This window comes from Aquila chrysaetos, chromosome 9, assembly GCF_900496995.4.
Source record: "Aquila chrysaetos chrysaetos chromosome 9, bAquChr1.4, whole genome shotgun sequence".
Taxonomy (NCBI): Eukaryota; Metazoa; Chordata; class Aves; order Accipitriformes; family Accipitridae; genus Aquila; species Aquila chrysaetos.
In genome coordinates, this window is record NC_044012.1 from 1847658 (window position 1) to 1864754 (window position 17097).

At 53.8% G+C, this 17097-nt stretch overlaps 1 protein-coding gene across 10 annotated transcripts in view; it reads right to left on the reverse strand.

Moving 5' to 3' along the window:
• ACSF3 (acyl-CoA synthetase family member 3) overlaps positions 1–12982 on the reverse strand; it is a 67146-nt gene extending 54164 nt beyond the window's left edge. For 3 of the 10 annotated variants that reach the window (XM_041125639.1, XM_030023902.2, XM_041125638.1), the window contains exons 1-3: positions 12207–12304; positions 8858–9589; positions 7214–7369 (exon numbers count right to left, since the gene is read on the reverse strand). In XM_041125639.1, coding sequence (XP_040981573.1) covers positions 7214–7369; positions 8858–9559 — 858 coding nt within the window. In that variant the 5' untranslated portion in view covers positions 9560–9589; positions 12207–12304. Of the gene's footprint in view, positions 1–3091; positions 3303–3453; positions 3553–7213; positions 7370–8857; positions 9590–12206; positions 12308–12574; positions 12744–12883 lie in introns of those variants that run through there. The other 7 variants (XM_041125637.1, XM_041125640.1, XM_041125636.1 and 4 more) reach the window with 6 other exon arrangements.
• Positions 12983–17097: the final 4115 nt, after the last annotated feature.

Genomic DNA, 17097 nt, shown 5'->3' on the forward strand with positions numbered 1-17097 from the left:
GACACTGTGTGCCAGGGCTGCCGGACTTTGCACCGAGCGCTCACCAGACACAAGGGAAGCAGCAGTCTTCTGATGGAATACGTTCAGGAGATGGACCAAGATTCCTTTTAAGATAAACAAAGGCTAGAAACAAAAAGTTTCTAACTGCAAGACAGCAAGAGTGGGAACAGCTTCCTACCAGCAATAACAGCAGTGAAAGCCCAGGGCAGGCTTACAGGACAGGGCTGCCTGAGCCAGCAAAGAAGTGGGAGACCTTCTGTTCCCAAGAGCCTTCCCGTCAGCCTGACATTCCTGATTTTCTTCCCCTCCCACTGCACAAAATCATATCTGGACAATTCCATGGGCTGGCCAGTGGGATTTTGCCATCAGTAAATGGAAAAAAAAAAAAAAAAAAAAAAAAAAGGAAAAAATTACACCAGGAGGCACAAAACAACAGACACAGCTGTAAGATTTTTCCCACGTATTTCTTCCAGCACACAGATGGCATGATGGTGAATGAGGACAGAGGAACATGCAAGCTGCTCCAAGAGATGGTCATTCCATACAGCAGCCTTCCCAACCAGCCTCCATATCTGCTAAGATCCCCTGAAGCAAGAAATATAAGCACAGAGGAGAAAAGGCAGTAACTTTTCTTTCCTTTACAGAGGCCTCACCTTCAGAGGGAGATGCGCAATGCCATAAACTAGACAGAAAACACCATATCTACCAACATCTGGGCATCTTCTAATGCAAAAAAAGAAAAGAAGGTGGCAACAACCATTTGTATGCTGAATCTTGCAAGACTTTGCCCGATACAGGACTGCCAAAAACAGCCAGAAGAGATGCAGGCAAAAATGCCTAAAAGCTAAAAAGGACGTGAATATCAGCATGGATTTTCCCATCAGATCGGAAACGGATAATAGACAGCCCGTGCTGCTGCCTGTATTGACAGATACTACAGCTCCTCTCTTCTATGAAATTATTGTATCATTTTCAGTTGTTATTGAATTTTTTTTAAACCTTTTCAAAAGTAACAATACCCCTAATGCAAGGCTAAATCATCCCTTTACTTCCCTTTTGATTGGGCAGATGGGTTTGTGTTTTGCATCGATCACTGCCATGCAGGCAGCACTGCCGGGGAGGAAAAGGGCGCCTGCAATTTTCGGAGCATCTGCAAGAGCAACAGGCAGCAACGTGGCTGCAGCCAAGCCTGATCCTCGTTTGGCAAGACCCTGCGCCTAACACCAAGGACAGAAAGCTCCCGGAACTCTCCAGTATCACCAAAGGGATGGCAGGACCACGCACCCACATCCGACACCGGTTTATCCCCAACAAAGGCAGACGGGCACAACATGAGATGGGAGAGAATCAAGGAGAGCTCTGCGCTCTGCTAAGGACCGAGCCATGATGGTTCGTGAGCAATATGCAGAGAGAGAAACATTCTTCTCTTCAAAGGGAAACTGGGCCCTTGGTGGCTTCGTCTCATGTTTGTTATAACCCCAAACTGTTTGCGCTCTGCATGACTCTGGTTTTAATCATTTATTCATCAGTGCAGTCTGATGGCCCCTCTGCATTCCAGGCTGAAGCTTTTAAACCCTTCCTATGCTTTAGGCATACTGAAAGGAGCAAGTGCTTTCCCTGGGACCTGGTAATATAAGTAAATATGACAGGCTCTGGTTCCATTTTTTATATTTCCCCACACACATCAAAAGACATTACTCCGTAACAGATGCTGAGGACAGACGGCAGATCTGGGGAGACGGGAAGAAAAACTCTAACTTTTTAAAGCCAGGTCTGTGAGAAGTGATCAAACATAATCCATTCACTAGTGACCTGCTCCTCCCTCCACCGACTCCTCTTTGAGTCTGAAATAAAATTACTCCTCTGAAGCCTCCCATTAACGGATGAAAAGACAATTGCCTTTCTCCAGCTGAAACTGGATGGGAGACACAATCCCCAGCATGCTATGAGCAGCGTCTTAGCCATGCTTGGTTATTGGAGATCAGACTCCTCTGCTTGGATTTGCTTTTTTTTTTTTTTTTTTTTTTTTTTTTTTTTTAAATAAACTAAAAGAGCTGCCCAGAGTGATGTTTGCAGAACTGACATATCAAGGGGAGAGGCTCACTGCGGTGCACACTTCTCCTTCCCGGAGGCAACCGTGACTGCCGAGCCATAGATCTCCCCGCACAGCCCAGTGAAGGTATAAAGCATCAGCGGCCAGCCTCAGCCCAGCCTGGTTCACACAGATAACAGCAGCAGCAAGGACAAACAGTTTGCTTGCAGATGTAGCACAGGCTGCTGGTCTTCACGAGGAAGTCAGGGGTATAACCATACGATGCAGCAGTGACCCCCGAGCAACACCTCAATGCAAGCTCGACAAGCATCAGGTCTGCGGCAGCCTCCCACCACGGGAAAACGCTGCCATGGGTGACAGCACGCTCACAGCATGTCGGGGGAATTAGTCCCGAATCACACACTAGCTTTGGGCATTCATCATTCCCATCAGGCCAAATGCCTAGAAAGAAGGGTCCAAATAAAATTAATGATTTTGATGGCTTTGCGTGTGACATTGTAAAACCGGGTATGATTTTTAGAGGGCTTGATCCTCGGAGGCACCTTAAGTCAGACGTGCAGTAACACAGGCACCAAAACAACAGCTCCTTTTGGAACTTAAGGGCACTAAATCTGCATCTTGGCATATTTATCATGGAAGCAGTTGCAGGGTACAGACAGCATTGTCATTCTGCAGGCAGCACACCACAGCTCGAAACCTGCCTAGCAGAGGCAAGCGGGCAGTGTACGCCACAACTAGGTCACACCAAGTTGAGATTTCTATAAGCTTCCCCCATCACTCAGAGCAAGTTTTTTCCTTCATGTTTTTGAATACTTCCCCACCTTCCCACTCCGTACTTAAGGCTGAAAGACCTCCTGGGATCCAAACTCACATTTATCAATGTGAAGAGCTGACACGGAGCCTTTTGCTATTAGAACATCTTTCCCTTAAGGAGAGATCAGAGGTGGTCCAAGGCAAAGACAAGCTGTTGTTCAAACTCAGGGTGGATCCACTTTGGCCAAAAGCCTCAGCATAGGATCCTGCAAAGCAGACACTGACCTCACAACTCGCTCCGAAAGACTCCTGTCCACAGGGTGCCCAGCGCAGCCGGGTCCCAGTCCAGAACGGGATCATCAACGTGTGACTGTCACGGCAAGAGCACCGGCACAGAGGACGCATGACTTCCCCTGGGTCTCTCTCTCCAGACTCGCTGACATTTCCATTGAGTAACAGTCACACCACAGGGCGTGCTCAGCCTTCGCAGCCGTCACTGAATCGATGCGGGGAAGGAGATGGAGAGAGGGAGTCTTTGGGGAACGGATGCTCTAGTGTCTGTTTGGCGCAAAGCCTGATGTTCCAGAGGCCTTCAAAAAGCACTTGGTCATGGGCTTTCTCCGATGCCCAGTAAGGAGAAGGCTCACCTTGCACTCCTTCCTTAAGCAGAGGCATTAATCTCTTCTCCTCTGGCCACCAATTTACACAAAAACTGTACAAATCCAGCATCTTTAAAATTTCTACTCCTGCATAAGAAAAAAAAAGGCAGGCATTTCAACCAGGCTCAGAAGCAGCTGAGAAATGCTGGCTGCCTGCAAACAGGAACAGTGCAGCTGGAGAAGTAAACTTAGCTTGGAAGCAAGTTATGATGGGAGGATCATATAGGGATGCTTAGGCTGCGGCTTGCTCTGGCTCCAAGGGAGGTTTCTGCCCTCCCAGTCCTCACCCTTGGAAAAAAAAAAAAAAAAAAAACAAACCAAAAAAAAACCAAACAAAAAACCCCAAAAAACCCAACAACATCACAACAACACTCTTGCCCCACACAGCTGCTGGGAGGAATGCACTTTAAGGCTCACTGCTGTTCTCCTGCCCGCTCCAAGCCCACATGCTCATAGCAGCACTGAAATTTCTCCCCCCGCAGTCAGTGCTGTCGATCCCAAGCACCAGAAGCACAGGCAGGAGCACTGGGTGCCAGTCCATGGTCTCCAGGCAGGAGCGCAGGCAGCAGCCCGAGAAGGGCTGCCCGTGGAGACACACTGCACCCCAAGGAGTACACGCACCAGAGGACTTAGCACATCACGTACAAGTGGACTGTAACGCTGGAAATTAAGGGCCCATTTATAAACCCTTTATTAATAAGTGATTAATAGATGCAGCCATATTTTTTAATAACTTACAATAAAAAGATGCTACAAAAAGCTTAAGCAAGACAGTCTTAACAGATGGTGCTATAAAGTGAATTATAACATGTACAGTAGCTAGTGCAAAGTAATGGATGTCCTCATTTAATAAAAAGAATCTGATTTTATGCAGCAACTTTCACGCTTGAGGCATCTCAATACACTTTAATGAGCCCTTGTGGCCTCAGCAATAGCTTGCATGCAGCCACAGACATCAGATGCTGTTTTAGTAAGAGAGTGGATGTTGGTCAGGACACTGGGGTTACTCCACAGTCTTGATTTTTAACCTTTCCTTGGACAGTTACCAAACACAGACAGAAGGGTCTGAAAGATGCCACCTCCTAACACTGCACTGCAGGGAACAACAAGCAAGCCTTGGTCTAGGGCTTGAAACGTCTTCTAACTAAGAAAAAAAGAAAAGAACATTATTACCACTACCGAAACCAGACTGGCATCTGTATCCACGACTATAAGGCACGCCGCAAATTATGTAATTTAATAAACACTGTAATAATAAAGTATTTATTTTGTATAATGAAGTGTTAGTGATTAGAAACCAAACACACATTGGGCATGCTGCTGCGGTTTCTCTTGAACCCTTGCCAGTATCACTCAAGGCTAAATATGTCTGCAGCAGGTTGAGAGTAAGTTCCTAGCCTTGTTTTGATCAGCCTGTCAAGTGTTTTAGCTGCCATTCGAGTTTCTTTATATCACACTATAATTGGCTGCTTTCTCAAGGTGCAGCGAAGGAAAAAAAGCACATAGCAAAACTCAGGCTCCTTTTGCAAAATCCTCCACTGAAACTCCACTGCTTTTCTGAAAGCTGATTTCAGTAGCAAAGGGCATTTTGTAAACAGCTGGTGAAAATAGACTGGAACTGAAAGGCAGCTTGCATTAAACTCCACAAGAAAGCCTTATTTACCCTCATGTGCTTTCTTTGTAGTGTCGATCAAACCACTTTCAGCTCCCAGGGGAGGCCCTTGGAAAAATAAAGGGAATAAAAAAAACCCAGAAAAAGCAAATGACATCCTTCAGAGCCCGAATGCACCTGAGAGCCCTCGGAACGACACTCGCGGCGGCAGGCACGCTTGCCACGCCGACCTCCCTGCCCAAGTTCAACCTCCAGGGTCAAGCAGACGCCCTCCAGCACTGTCCCCGCTTGCCCTTGGTTGTCAAGTCTCGGGGAGAGCTTTGATCAGAGAAGGCAGGCGGGGTGTCCCGCTCCCCCGCACCTGAACCCATCCTTCAACGTCAGCTCATTGATTTGCAGATGTCGGCAGAGAGCAGAGAAAAACACAAGGGTATAAGGGACAATCAATCACCGGTGGCACAGGACGTGGAGAAACGCGCCCTCCAGAGGGCTTGGCTTTGCTTCCAGGCTACCAGCACGCTCTCCTGCCACCTCACCAGCATCACCAGGGCTGGCCACGCTCCGAGCTCCAGCTTTGGTGGGGCACACGTCCCTACTGCACCCTGAGCTTTTGGGGTGACACCCTAAAAACAGGGGAAGACACTTTGGCAGTGACCATCGAGGAGCGAGCCCTGGCTACGGCTGCCAGGGGACCTTCCTGCCTTCTTCTACCATAGCATCCTACCTATTTACCTTGGAAATGCAAATGCAGAGCTGCCCCTCCAGGATTCTGGGGCCGTTTCCCCGCCAAAGCGTCAGTGCGCGGGCAGCAACTGCATGTGTCAGGGCCATCTTGAAACAAGAAAGGAAGCGTGCATTTTCTGTGGTTGCTTCTCCGAGAAGCAGAAATAAGCAACGAATAATCACATGGTCCTGCAGCCGCTCATATCAGAGCCCAGGCTCACCCTCGCCTGACAACAGCACAGTCAAAGGCTTCTGGGTGTATCCCACACCTTTGCACTTTGTCTTTTCAGTGTGACAAGGCCACCCAGCATATGAATAAACAGGTAAAGCAGTCTGTTTAGTTACAAAGCAAAGGCTTGACAGGCTCTTTGCACTTTCCCAGGGAGTTCTGTACGACAACGCTTGTTTTCTTTCTGCTATGAGGTGGCAGCAGCACCTGAAAATCCAGTTGCTCCCTTAACAGTGACACTCCAACATCTCTCACACCACCCACAACACTGGGAGACGTAGATGAACGGTGCTGTATCCCAGGGGCCGGTAACTGTAGAAACTGTTCTGTTCAAACCTTACTGTTGGTTGCCCTGTTTCTAGTCCCTTTTCTTCCTCTCTTCAGGTCGGCAGCCTGCCACCGCAGCAAGGAACAAGAGAAGCAGAGCACTGGGACTGGTGTTTCCTGTCTCAGCTAGAAAACAACATTATAAGCATGTCTCTACTGCATTCAAGTAAGGTCTCCCTCCTGCCACCTTTCCTGCAAGGCTGCAAGAAGGTCTCGATTTGCAAACTCTCTCTCGTATCGCTGAGTCTAAACCAAGAGATCTGTTAACACTCATTTCTCCACAGAGGAAGAGCAATGTTTCCATGCAAGTGATGAGTACCAGTATTTCTCTTACCTGGGCTGCAAGAAACTCTAAAGCCTGTGTTCTGTCAAGTAATGCAATACAAAGCACCGAGGACATAGGATTGGAAGGGAAAAACGCAAGCTACTAAAAATGCCAACAAGCAGCATAGCTTCAAGCAGCACACCGCTAACATGCAAGAGAAAAATCCAGTATTTCCACCTTTCCTGGTACTAGAAAATTAACAACCCTTATTCTGGGTGCAGATGCTCTTAAGTGGGTACGTAGAATGGCCCACTTCCAGTCAGAGACCCTCAACATCATGAGGAGGGGCAGTGTAGTGTTACGATTACATACGTCACACTTAAACAAGTTGTAGCCTCCAGAAGAGCATGTTTACCCCAGACTGAGTGTCCAACCAAAAGCGTTTTTTAACAGACACTTTGTGAATGGCATGCAGCCAGTGGCTGAAGAGGCTGGAATTATTTAAGAACTTATTTCCAAAGTTGCTCTAATTACAATGCATGGGGTCTTGCTGCTGAATTTCAAAGACAACGCGCGATCCCTCCAGGCTTACCATCTGTGCATTGAATTCGGGTAACATGATGCATGTCGCTCCCACCCAGAGAGGACAGAGGAGCTTATTGATCACCCCGTGGACATGATGTAAAGGCAGCACATGCAGAATAACATCCTCCTTCTTCCACTCCCATTTTTCAACCAGCCCCGTGGTCTGCAGAAGAAAACATATAACCCAGTGTTAGGGCAGGAGGAAAGACTCTCACTGCTTGAAAAGCCCAAGGTATTGAGGCCCCAGATCCCCTGGGCACAGCTGGCAGCAGAAATCCCAGACCTCCTGGAAAAATGCTCGGGCACAAAAATCTTTCCTTTAGGGTCAGCACAAGCAAAATTCCCACCACAACAGTAGAATACAAGAGGAATTACTCCTGCATCTCATCAGTACGTGTCTTCGTATACATCAGCAAAATTATTCCTCATTTCTGAGAAATAGTCAACAATTATTTTAAGCAGGGCCTACAAAATTATTAGCCTGCTACTGCACATGCAGAGCTGGCAGATATAGTAATCAAAAAACTAATTTTCCCAGAACTCTGTTGACACAGTTTGGACACCAATGACATTGGGCTTTTAGCACCTGTAAGGGATAGTCAGTAGGAGCAGAAAATCACTGTCTGATAAACAGAAAGCAGGCTTCATGTTATTAAAAAAAAAAAAAATTAGTATATCAAGCTTCTAAAATACTCTGCTATGAAGGGCTAATTGTCTAAAGCGTTAGACCTCAGGCTTCTGGGTGAACAATAACCTTCAGAGCACAGCGTTAGCAACTGGAAAGCTTATTTCCAGCCATCTAAAAATAAAAAAGCATTTGAACAGTGGAATTTAGTCATGTCATTCACAACCCTCTTCCACAGGGCAGGGAGAAGGTTTTAGGCTTTCTGTAAGACAGCACAAAAGATGGTGACTGCTCAGGCCACCTCCCAAATGATCAGCATATTTGTAAGGGAACAGATTCTTTGCCCAATATAGCCAAGCCCTGGCTCTATCCATCAAGGCTTTCATACCACTCCCGACATTGCAGTATCTGAGCACCCAGAACAACGTAAGCTCTCAGAGGCATCCGAAAGGCACGATGTATTCCCTGCCCTTTTTCCCTAATGGCATGAGTCTATCAGTTGCAGGCAGTGATAACCAACTGGTGAGGTAGTCAGCAGGCTCATTCAAACTTTTAATTCCTTTTGGCTCAGAGAGCTAATGGATTTTTTGCCTTGGGGATATATAGCTGAATAATGCACAGACTTCACACAGTACTGTACTGGGCTGGGCTAAGTTATATTCCAATTAGGGGCACAGATTTTTTCCTAGTCACAGTAAAGAAAAGCAAACTGTAAAGAAAGCAGTCTTTTTACAACAGGTCTCATCCCTTCTGCTTTCCAGAAAAGCAGGGAGAAGAGTCCATCTGCTCCTGGCTGCAGTTGCAGCACCACAACACCAAAACGACAAGGTTTAGAGCCTCAAACATGCTCCTGTGTGTTCACTTCAAAAGGGTTGAGGACTTTCGAGATACAATCCCACAGCTCTGCGCAGGAACTCGGTTGTGGTAAGGTGTGTCGTGCTTTGAGGTTTGCAACCCCAAATCAGCTCTGAAGGCCAAGACCTCTGTAACTTGGCACGAGCTTTGCAGAGGGAAAGCAGCACTCACCACAGCTTGTACGTTCTCATGGGTGCTGAGGACACCTTTTGGTCTTCCCGTTGTCCCACTAGTGTAGATTATCATGGCTCCTCTGTCCTTCCATGAGGAGCAGGTTGTCAAGGGACCCTCTTCCACTGCTGCATGACTTGCAGATCCATCACTACGAGACCTAAGAAGCGGCAGAACTGGGACTCCCAGCTTCTCAGTGCTAGGGGCTATTTTCCCCACATATTCCTCTGCTGCGATGACTAGAGCGCTCTGCGAATCCTGAATCACGTACTCCAGTTCCTGCACAGGGTGTTTCTTGTAAAGGGGCACTGCTATGCCCCCACTCATCCAGGAAGCCCACTGGGCCACCACATATGAGGCATCATTGGGACACAAAAATGAGATCCTCTCTTCCTTCAAGTCCCTGCTGGAGCACTCCAGAGCTCTACAGATCTCCTGGGACAAGCGTAGACTCTGGCTGAGAAGGTCCCTGTAAGTGTGCTCACCGTTTTGGTCAACGATGGCGATTTTATCACCAAAAGCCAAAGCCCTAGTGAAGACAGGGGTAACATCACTGCTGTAGGTTGCCCACACAGTCTGCAGACCCCTGCGAGGACAGCCAGCCCTGTTCTGCCCACGCAACCCCCATCTGCAACGGTGCAAGTCCTGGACGAGGCATCGAAGCGGCCGGCTCACTTGGGGGAAGAGCAGGGAGACCAGCATCCTGCCAGCACCGCTTGTTTTGAAGTGATTCTGCAGAAAGCAATTATAGGAACAGATAAGTATGTGCAGCAATTACCCAGGGGTTTATTCCCACAAAGGAAAAGTGGCAGCCTTCATTTGAATAATACCCACTGTATTATTAATGTTTATGCTTCAGACTGCTGCATCCCCAGTGCGCTAGGCCCTGCCCAGATGGAACAGGAGACAGAGACCCTTCCCTACACAGCCTCCATGTCCCTAAAAAACAGTCTAAGTTAAATTATGAAATAGTTTTCATCGATCAGTAATATTAGGCCACTAAGTAGTGGCTACTTGAGGTGCCACTCTAACTCAGCAGGACCAGCATTTAAAGAAATTAAATAATTACAACAGTACCCAGCTCTCAATTTGCAGTTTCCACTGCTTTGGTAAACTATTGCCTTGCTCTGTGCTTCCAGTTAGGCAGCACAGACCTAGACATGAAATCCAAGCCTCCTAAGGTTTAGCCCAGTGGAAGATTGTTTCCTGTGTGAGCTTTGTTTCAAGCAATAGCACATCTAAATACAGGGAAGTGCCCAAACGTTCCCACCTGACGGGTCATCCATCACAAACACTGCTTCAGCTCAAAAGCTCTTACGTGACAGACCAAGTAGTTAACAGCTCCGGAACAGCCACAGGCAGCAGGAGCCCTCCCCAGTCCGAGCAGCTGGTTTTCCCAGCAAACAGCAGCAGGGAAGCACAGCCGCACACACGCTGACCTGTGGGTTTGGTACGGCACTTCTGAAAGTACCAACCTGGCAGCACCCGGAGCCAGGCAGGGCATCGGGACAAGCTCAGCCACGGCACCAGGCTCCACCTGGGCAGCCAGAGCTTGATCTGAGCCCAGCCCAACCATCAGCCTGGCCCAGCCACTCCGCCACAGCGATGACACGATGCACAGAGGCATTAAGAGAAAGTCTCCAGAAAGAAATGGGGAGGCGTACCAGCACCATTAGAGGCTTTACAGGAAGATCACAGGCTGGCACAAACGGCACACATTCTGCCTTTGTGCTTAGACAGCATGATGATATCAACCTATCCGCTCACAGGAGAAGTTACCAAAAAAGCTTTTGCGGTAACTGGCGAGAAGTACCAGAAGTTTGCACTTTACCCCTCTTTTCATCATCCCCTCTTTTTGAAAGGGAAAAGTTTGTGTAATAGTATCAGACTCTACCTGGATCATCTCACAGAAACATCAGGGGTAAAAAAGTTAATGCACAGTGCGAAACCTATAAGCATATAACAGGGAGAAGGAAGCCTTGGGGACTACGGGAACACTTTGCAGGGGAGACTATTGGTACACCAAAGACAAGAGGAAGAAGCAATAATTTGAGAGGACTGAGGAGATGCTTCAGAAGAATCCTAACACCCCTTTGCACAGAGCCTGGAGCTCTGGCTGGGAGCTCAGCAAGAGCAAGCACCCTCTCCATACAGAGACCATCACCGACACCAACAGGGGAGCGGAGAGGAAAGAACAGGGCTGTGACAGAAGAGAAAGGGCTTCACTGCATGGCCTAACGGCTGCTATTAAACACCACCATGAAGCATCCCCACAGAGATACTATGACAAGAGGAGACAGCCAAAGGATGACAACTTCTCGCTCTGTAAGAGTGTACGCAACACTTCCTCAACGCTGGCAATAATGACTTGATTTTTTACAAATTTTCTTATAAATGCCTATTAGTGGTGTGGCTCAACTCAAATAGCCTCCTAGCTCAGCTTCCCACCATGGGGAGGAGCTGAAACTAAAAAGATCCAGAGAACTGGCAGCTACTCAGGGACAAGCTGAACACGGCTTAGCCCAGCTCAGGCTGCTCAGACATGTCCACGGGCAGCACCTGCTGACAGCAGCGAGTGTTTATTTTTGCCTAGACATAGCTGCAAGCCCCACAGTTTCTCCCATCCACCTTCAGAGCATTTCTCCAGCCAGACATTGGTTTTGCACATATTTTCTTTTGCATATTGACCTCAATTTCTGCTTCTGCAAAAGAAACTTGTGATTTAGTGCGGAAACATCTGGGAGGGGGAGAGGCTTTAACCCAGAGCGTGGTAACCATGTGCACTCATGACATATACCATCAGCATGGAAAAAACCAAAACAGGTCATGAAAAAGCTTGCATGACATCTTTCCATTTCTCTGCAGAGACTAAAATATAAAGAGCCAATGCCATTTGTAACCTAAACCAAACGACCTCCTTCTAACCCACGCCCAAGGCCAGCTCACTGGCGAGATGTTAATGCCCCAGACATTAAGAGGGGCATTAATTGGAAGCGACCGTTTGCCAGGATCACGCCGTGCTCCAGCCCAGCGCAGCTAAGTGCACTTGGCGTACTCACGCTTCCTCATACGGCTCCAGAGCAGGTGTTAGCTGCTGCTTCAGAGCAGCGCCTTCCAAAAATTACATTATTCCCTTTTCACCACAGCGCCAGTCCAGATTTAATGGAACAATAAACAGCAGCACCTTTAGCCAGGCCTGTGCGTTTATGGACTTCAGAGAACTAGCATTGACTGTGCGTACGCTGACTTGCAGACACTCGGGATGGGCAGAAGTAACACCAGGGGCTGCTTTCTTTACCTCACACGTTGCTCAGGGATAGCTGGTAACACAAACTTTGGCAGAGCATACCCGAATACGAAGTTTGTCACTGGGGGCCTTGGGCAGAAGATCGTGGCAGCACAGCAGATGAGTGTTTGCCACCTTGAAAGAGAAGGCTCAGCCCCCACTTTTCGATGGCTAAGGCAAGAAACAAAAGTGGCTGGGGAGCTCACACCAGCTCCCGGCGTGGCAAAACCCACCGCAAAGCGCGGCGCAGCTGGAAGGCGTGAGGCTGAGCCCTTGCAGACCCCGCATCTCTCCCGAGAAGGACGGGCTTTATTCTTCTTTCACGCCAGCTCTCTGCCCTTCACCCTACCCACATCAGATCTCAGAGCAGCAGCAGGAAAACCCCCTCACCCCGTGATTTCCAAGCTACGGACGACGAAAATTGGCCTCACCGGGCCGGAGCCGAGGCACAGCGCTGCCACGCACCGGGAGCACCAGCGTCCCACCGTGTCAAGGGAGCGAAGGGCCGGTGTGACACCCCCCCCGCCTCTCCCCGCAGGGACCGGGGCCGGCCCGGAGCCACGGCCGAGACCCGCCACAGGCCAGCGGGTCCCGCAGGGGAGGAGAGCCGGGCCCAAAAACACCGGCTCAAGGCTCGGGGTTTAACGAGACAAGACCTGGCCCGCTTCAGGGGTCCGGAGCCCAGGGCTCCCCCCCCCTCCCCGCGCCCGCCTCCTCCCGCAGCCCCGGCGGGGCCTCACCTGGCGGCGGCACCGCGCACCGGGGGACCGGTCCGCCCGCGAACGGGCTCCGGCGGAAACGCGGCACCGCGGGCCCCGCGTTCCGCGCCCAAACGTTCCCTCCCCCCCTTCCAACGACCCACACCCGTTTTATGGGGATTTGGCCCCAAACCGCCCACTGGGGGGTGCGGCTTGTCGTGCACGCGGGGCCGGCGTCCTCCGCTGGCGCCGCAGCGTGCCTCTGACGTCACCGCACCCCCCCCTGCGGCGTCACCGCGGCGTCCTCTGACGTTCACGGCGGGCATCCGTGACGTCATGGAGCTGCAGCCCTGCCCGGGATCAGCTGGGTTTCGGCAAGGCTGAGGAATGGCCCGGCACCCCCACTTTGCGGAGCCTGGACCCGCGGCACCTCCTGAGGGGGGGGGGACAGACACCCGGACACCCCCAGGGACACGCAAAGGCCAACACGGTGGCACATGGCGGCACCACGTTCCCCTCCCGCTCCGGCCCCGTGGCCACATCCAGCACCTCCAGCACCTCCCAGCCGGGCCGGAGCAAAGCTCCACGCAGGGCTCGGACGGGGGCTCGGCGGGAGCCGGCAAGGGACCTCGGCACGGGGCAGCCGGGCGGCACCGGCCCCCACCGCAGCCGAGCGGAAACCCAGCCCGGTTTATTATTTTTGGCCGGTCCCGCTGCAGATTTGCGTTCGCCTCTGCAGCAACGGGGGGACGCGCGGGATGGGGGGGGGGGGCGCGGGGACAGCCGGACCCTCTCCCGGCAAGTCGCCGGCAAGACCTGTCGCGCGGCCGGGGGCACCCGCGGGCGGGCGGCGGGCACAGGGGTGCAGCCACGGTGGGATGGGGCACGACTCCCCCACGCAGCCCTGCCAGCCTCGGCGACGGGATGCCTGCCGGTCCGGCCGCGGCGCGGGCAAGCGGGGCAGACCCTCGCGCGCGGAGGCGCGTGGCCCTTGCGCCGCGCACGCCGCCGCGCGCCCGCCTTTCTCCGGCCCTTCTCCGGCGGCACGCGTCCCGGCGCCGTCCCCTCCCAGGCCCCGCAGCCCACTCCTCTGCTGGAGCCTTGTTTTTCCGGCTGTGCGCGGCGGCGCGTGAAGCGGGGCGGCCGGGGTGACCCCCCCACCCACCTCCCTCAGGTGCGTTTCCACTCGGGGCCGGCGGCCGGCAGCCCAGCGAGGCGCAGCGGGGCTGGGAGCGGAAGCGAGGACGGGAGCCCAGCCTTGGGCAGAGCCCGGCCATGATGGGACGTGCACCCGCCAGCCCTGCGCCAGCCGTGCTGCATGGCACCCCGTTGCACGCCTCCCCGTTGCACGCCTCCCCGTTGCACGCCTCCCCGTTGCACGCCTCCCCGTTGCACGGCTCCCTCCCGTTGCACGCCTCCCCGTTGCATGGCACCCCGATGCATGGCTCCCTCCCGTTGCACGCCTCCCCGTTGCAGGCTCCACGTTGCACGGCTCCCTCCCGTTGCACGCCTCCCCGTTGCATGGCGCCCCGTTGCATGGCTCCCTCCCGTTGCACGCCTCCCCGTTGCAGGCTCCACGTTGCACGGCTCCCTCCCGTTGCACGTCTTCCTGTTGCACAGCTCCCCATTTCACGCCTCCCCGTTGCATGGCTCCCCGTGGCACGGCTCCCTCCATGTTGCACAGCTCCCTGTTGCACGGTTCCCCACTGCAAGGCTCCCTCCCAGTTGCACGGCTTCCTCCACATTGCAGAGCTCCCCATTGCACGGCTCCTTCCCTGTTGTACATGTACCCTCACCACTGCTCAATTCCCCATTGCATGTCTGTTGCACAGCTCCCCGTTGCACGGCTCCCCAATGCACGGCTGTTGCACGGCTCCCTCCCCATTGCACGGCTCGCTCCCCGTTGCACGGCTCCCCGTTGCACGGCTCCCCTGTGCAGAGCTGCTGCAGGAGGGACCCCTCCCTCACACCAGCGGGCACCCATCTCCCCGCCGGAGGGTTCAGCGTGCCCCGTGCCCACGCGCTGCCCTGCAGATGTGCCCGGCTCCCACCACCACCCTGCCACCGCCGCTTTCATTCTCCTTTTCGCACTTGCCATCTGTCACCGGCCTCCCCCGGTCCCCGCAGGCTGCGGGGATTAACCCCCCCCACCCCCCCGAGGGGGAGCAGGGGTGACGACAGTGGGGTGCCATCATCCCTGCGGTGGTCCCGGGGCTGGAGGGGACAGGGTGCGTGGCGTGGGGACAGGGCTGTGACAGTCGCAGATGCGTGCGCCAGGCAGGATGCTCCTCTGCGACTACGCGGCCCCTCCAGGTTGTGCAGGGACCCCCATCCCCGGGGGGGGGTGACGGGACCGCGCTCCCCCCGCGACCGTGGCAGGCTGCCGGGCCAGCTGGCCGCGTGCACAGCAGATGTCCACCCCGAGCCACCCTCTGCCGCTCCGTCCCCCGGCACCTGGTGCCCACTGGCCATCTGGAGCCGGCCACATCCCCGGAGACGATGCTCAGCCCTGGCCCCGAGCAGCACCCGGCCACTGCCGTCCGTCCTGGGGGGCTGCCGGGGCTGCAATTTGCTCCCCGGGGCCAGGAGGGAGAGAGCTGCTCCGCAGCGGTGCCAAGCCAGCCCCGGCCATTGCCAGTGCTGGGGGAGCGGGTTATGGTTTATTCGGCAGCGGCAATGCCGGCTCACCCTGTGCCAGTGTTTGGCCACGCTGGGAGACATGCGCAGTACCCGGCCCCGTTCTCCATATCGGGGTGGCGGGGACAACGCATCGGGGAAGGGATCAGTCCAGATGTGCCGTCACAGCTGGGAGCAAAATACCCAGTGCCTGCGGCTGCCGTGGAGCGGCTGGGCACTGCAAAAGCAGAGACCCGGGTGCACTGCAGCCCTGCCCACCCACGGACCCCCCAAACCCGGGCTCACAGGGCTGCTGCAATGGTCCCCGGGGCACTGGGATGTCCCCAGGCTGCCACCGTGGTTTGTCACCTCCCTCCCAGCTGGGTGCGAGCCCTGCGGCCCACGTTGGCGGGAGGGTTTTCCACTTGCTCCCCCCACCTTACGCAGCTTGCTGATTAATTATGGATCCAGCAGAAAGCTTTTATTACATTAGAGTTTACTTGTGGCAACATCCGTATTTATTAAAAAAAAAAAAAAAAAAAAGAAAGGAAAGTAATTACTATGGTGGTGTAAACACCGCAAACACCGCTGGGTTACGGGGAGCTTAGGGTGAGTGCCACGGCTGCTGGCGGCTCCAACCCAGTGCTCTGTGGTGGGATGGGATGGGGGCACAGGGGGCTGCCGCCGTGATGCTGCTTGTGGTAAGGACGGAGCACGGCAAGGGGGGAGCCCGTCCATCCCCGCTGCGACACCCCAAGGCTGCGGGCACCGTGTCCCCAGCCCTGTCCGTTCCCAGCCCAAGGTGGGACAGAGCCAGAGCCTGTGCCGGGGTCCCCAGCCGCTGCCGAGGAGGGAGTAGTAAACAAGGTGGAGTGAAACGTTTGATCTCCATCCATCTGCCAGAGCCTAATCTCCCACCGGCAGCCCTCGTGCCTCATCGCTTCCCAGCCCCCCCTAATCTGCTCCCCGCCGGCCAGCGGAGGGTCAGAGCCGGGGCTGCTGGCCGTGCACACGCCGCATGGCATCGGCGCAACCGAGAGGCTGCCGTGGCGCGGGGAGCCTGGCCGGCAGGGCCATATGGTGGGAGAAACTGGATTAACCGTCCCCGTTTCGGGGTTTAACCCCTGTGCTGCTGCTGCAGTGGTGGGAGGGCACAAGCCAGGGGACACGGTCCCGCTACCAACCCCCCCGTGCCCGCATCCCACCCGGCACGAGCATCCGCTCGGGGTGGCAGGGGACGGGTCTGTCCCCCCGGAGCTTGTGGGGGACGCGATTGCCGTCGGGACTCCCCGGGGACGGGAGCAGCTCGGAGACGCTCGGCGTGAAGTGGAGCCGTAAGTGCCTCCTGCGTCACGTGGCGAGGATAAGTGCAAAATGGCCCTATTATGATAATTGCGCGAAATTATGATTGATGGAGATTAGCTGCTTATTTGAGGAAATGGCAGGCGCACGTGTGACACGGGCAGGCCGGGGTACAGCCGCCGGGGGACGGGGGGTGCGGGCAGAAGGGCACGCCGGGACGGCTCCTGCGGCTCTTCCTATGGCATGGACCGTCACCGCCATCCCGGGAGCTGCTGCATCCCCGGCCGCTGGCTCTTGGGCTGGGATGTGCCACAGCATAGGGACACCGGGTGCTGCAT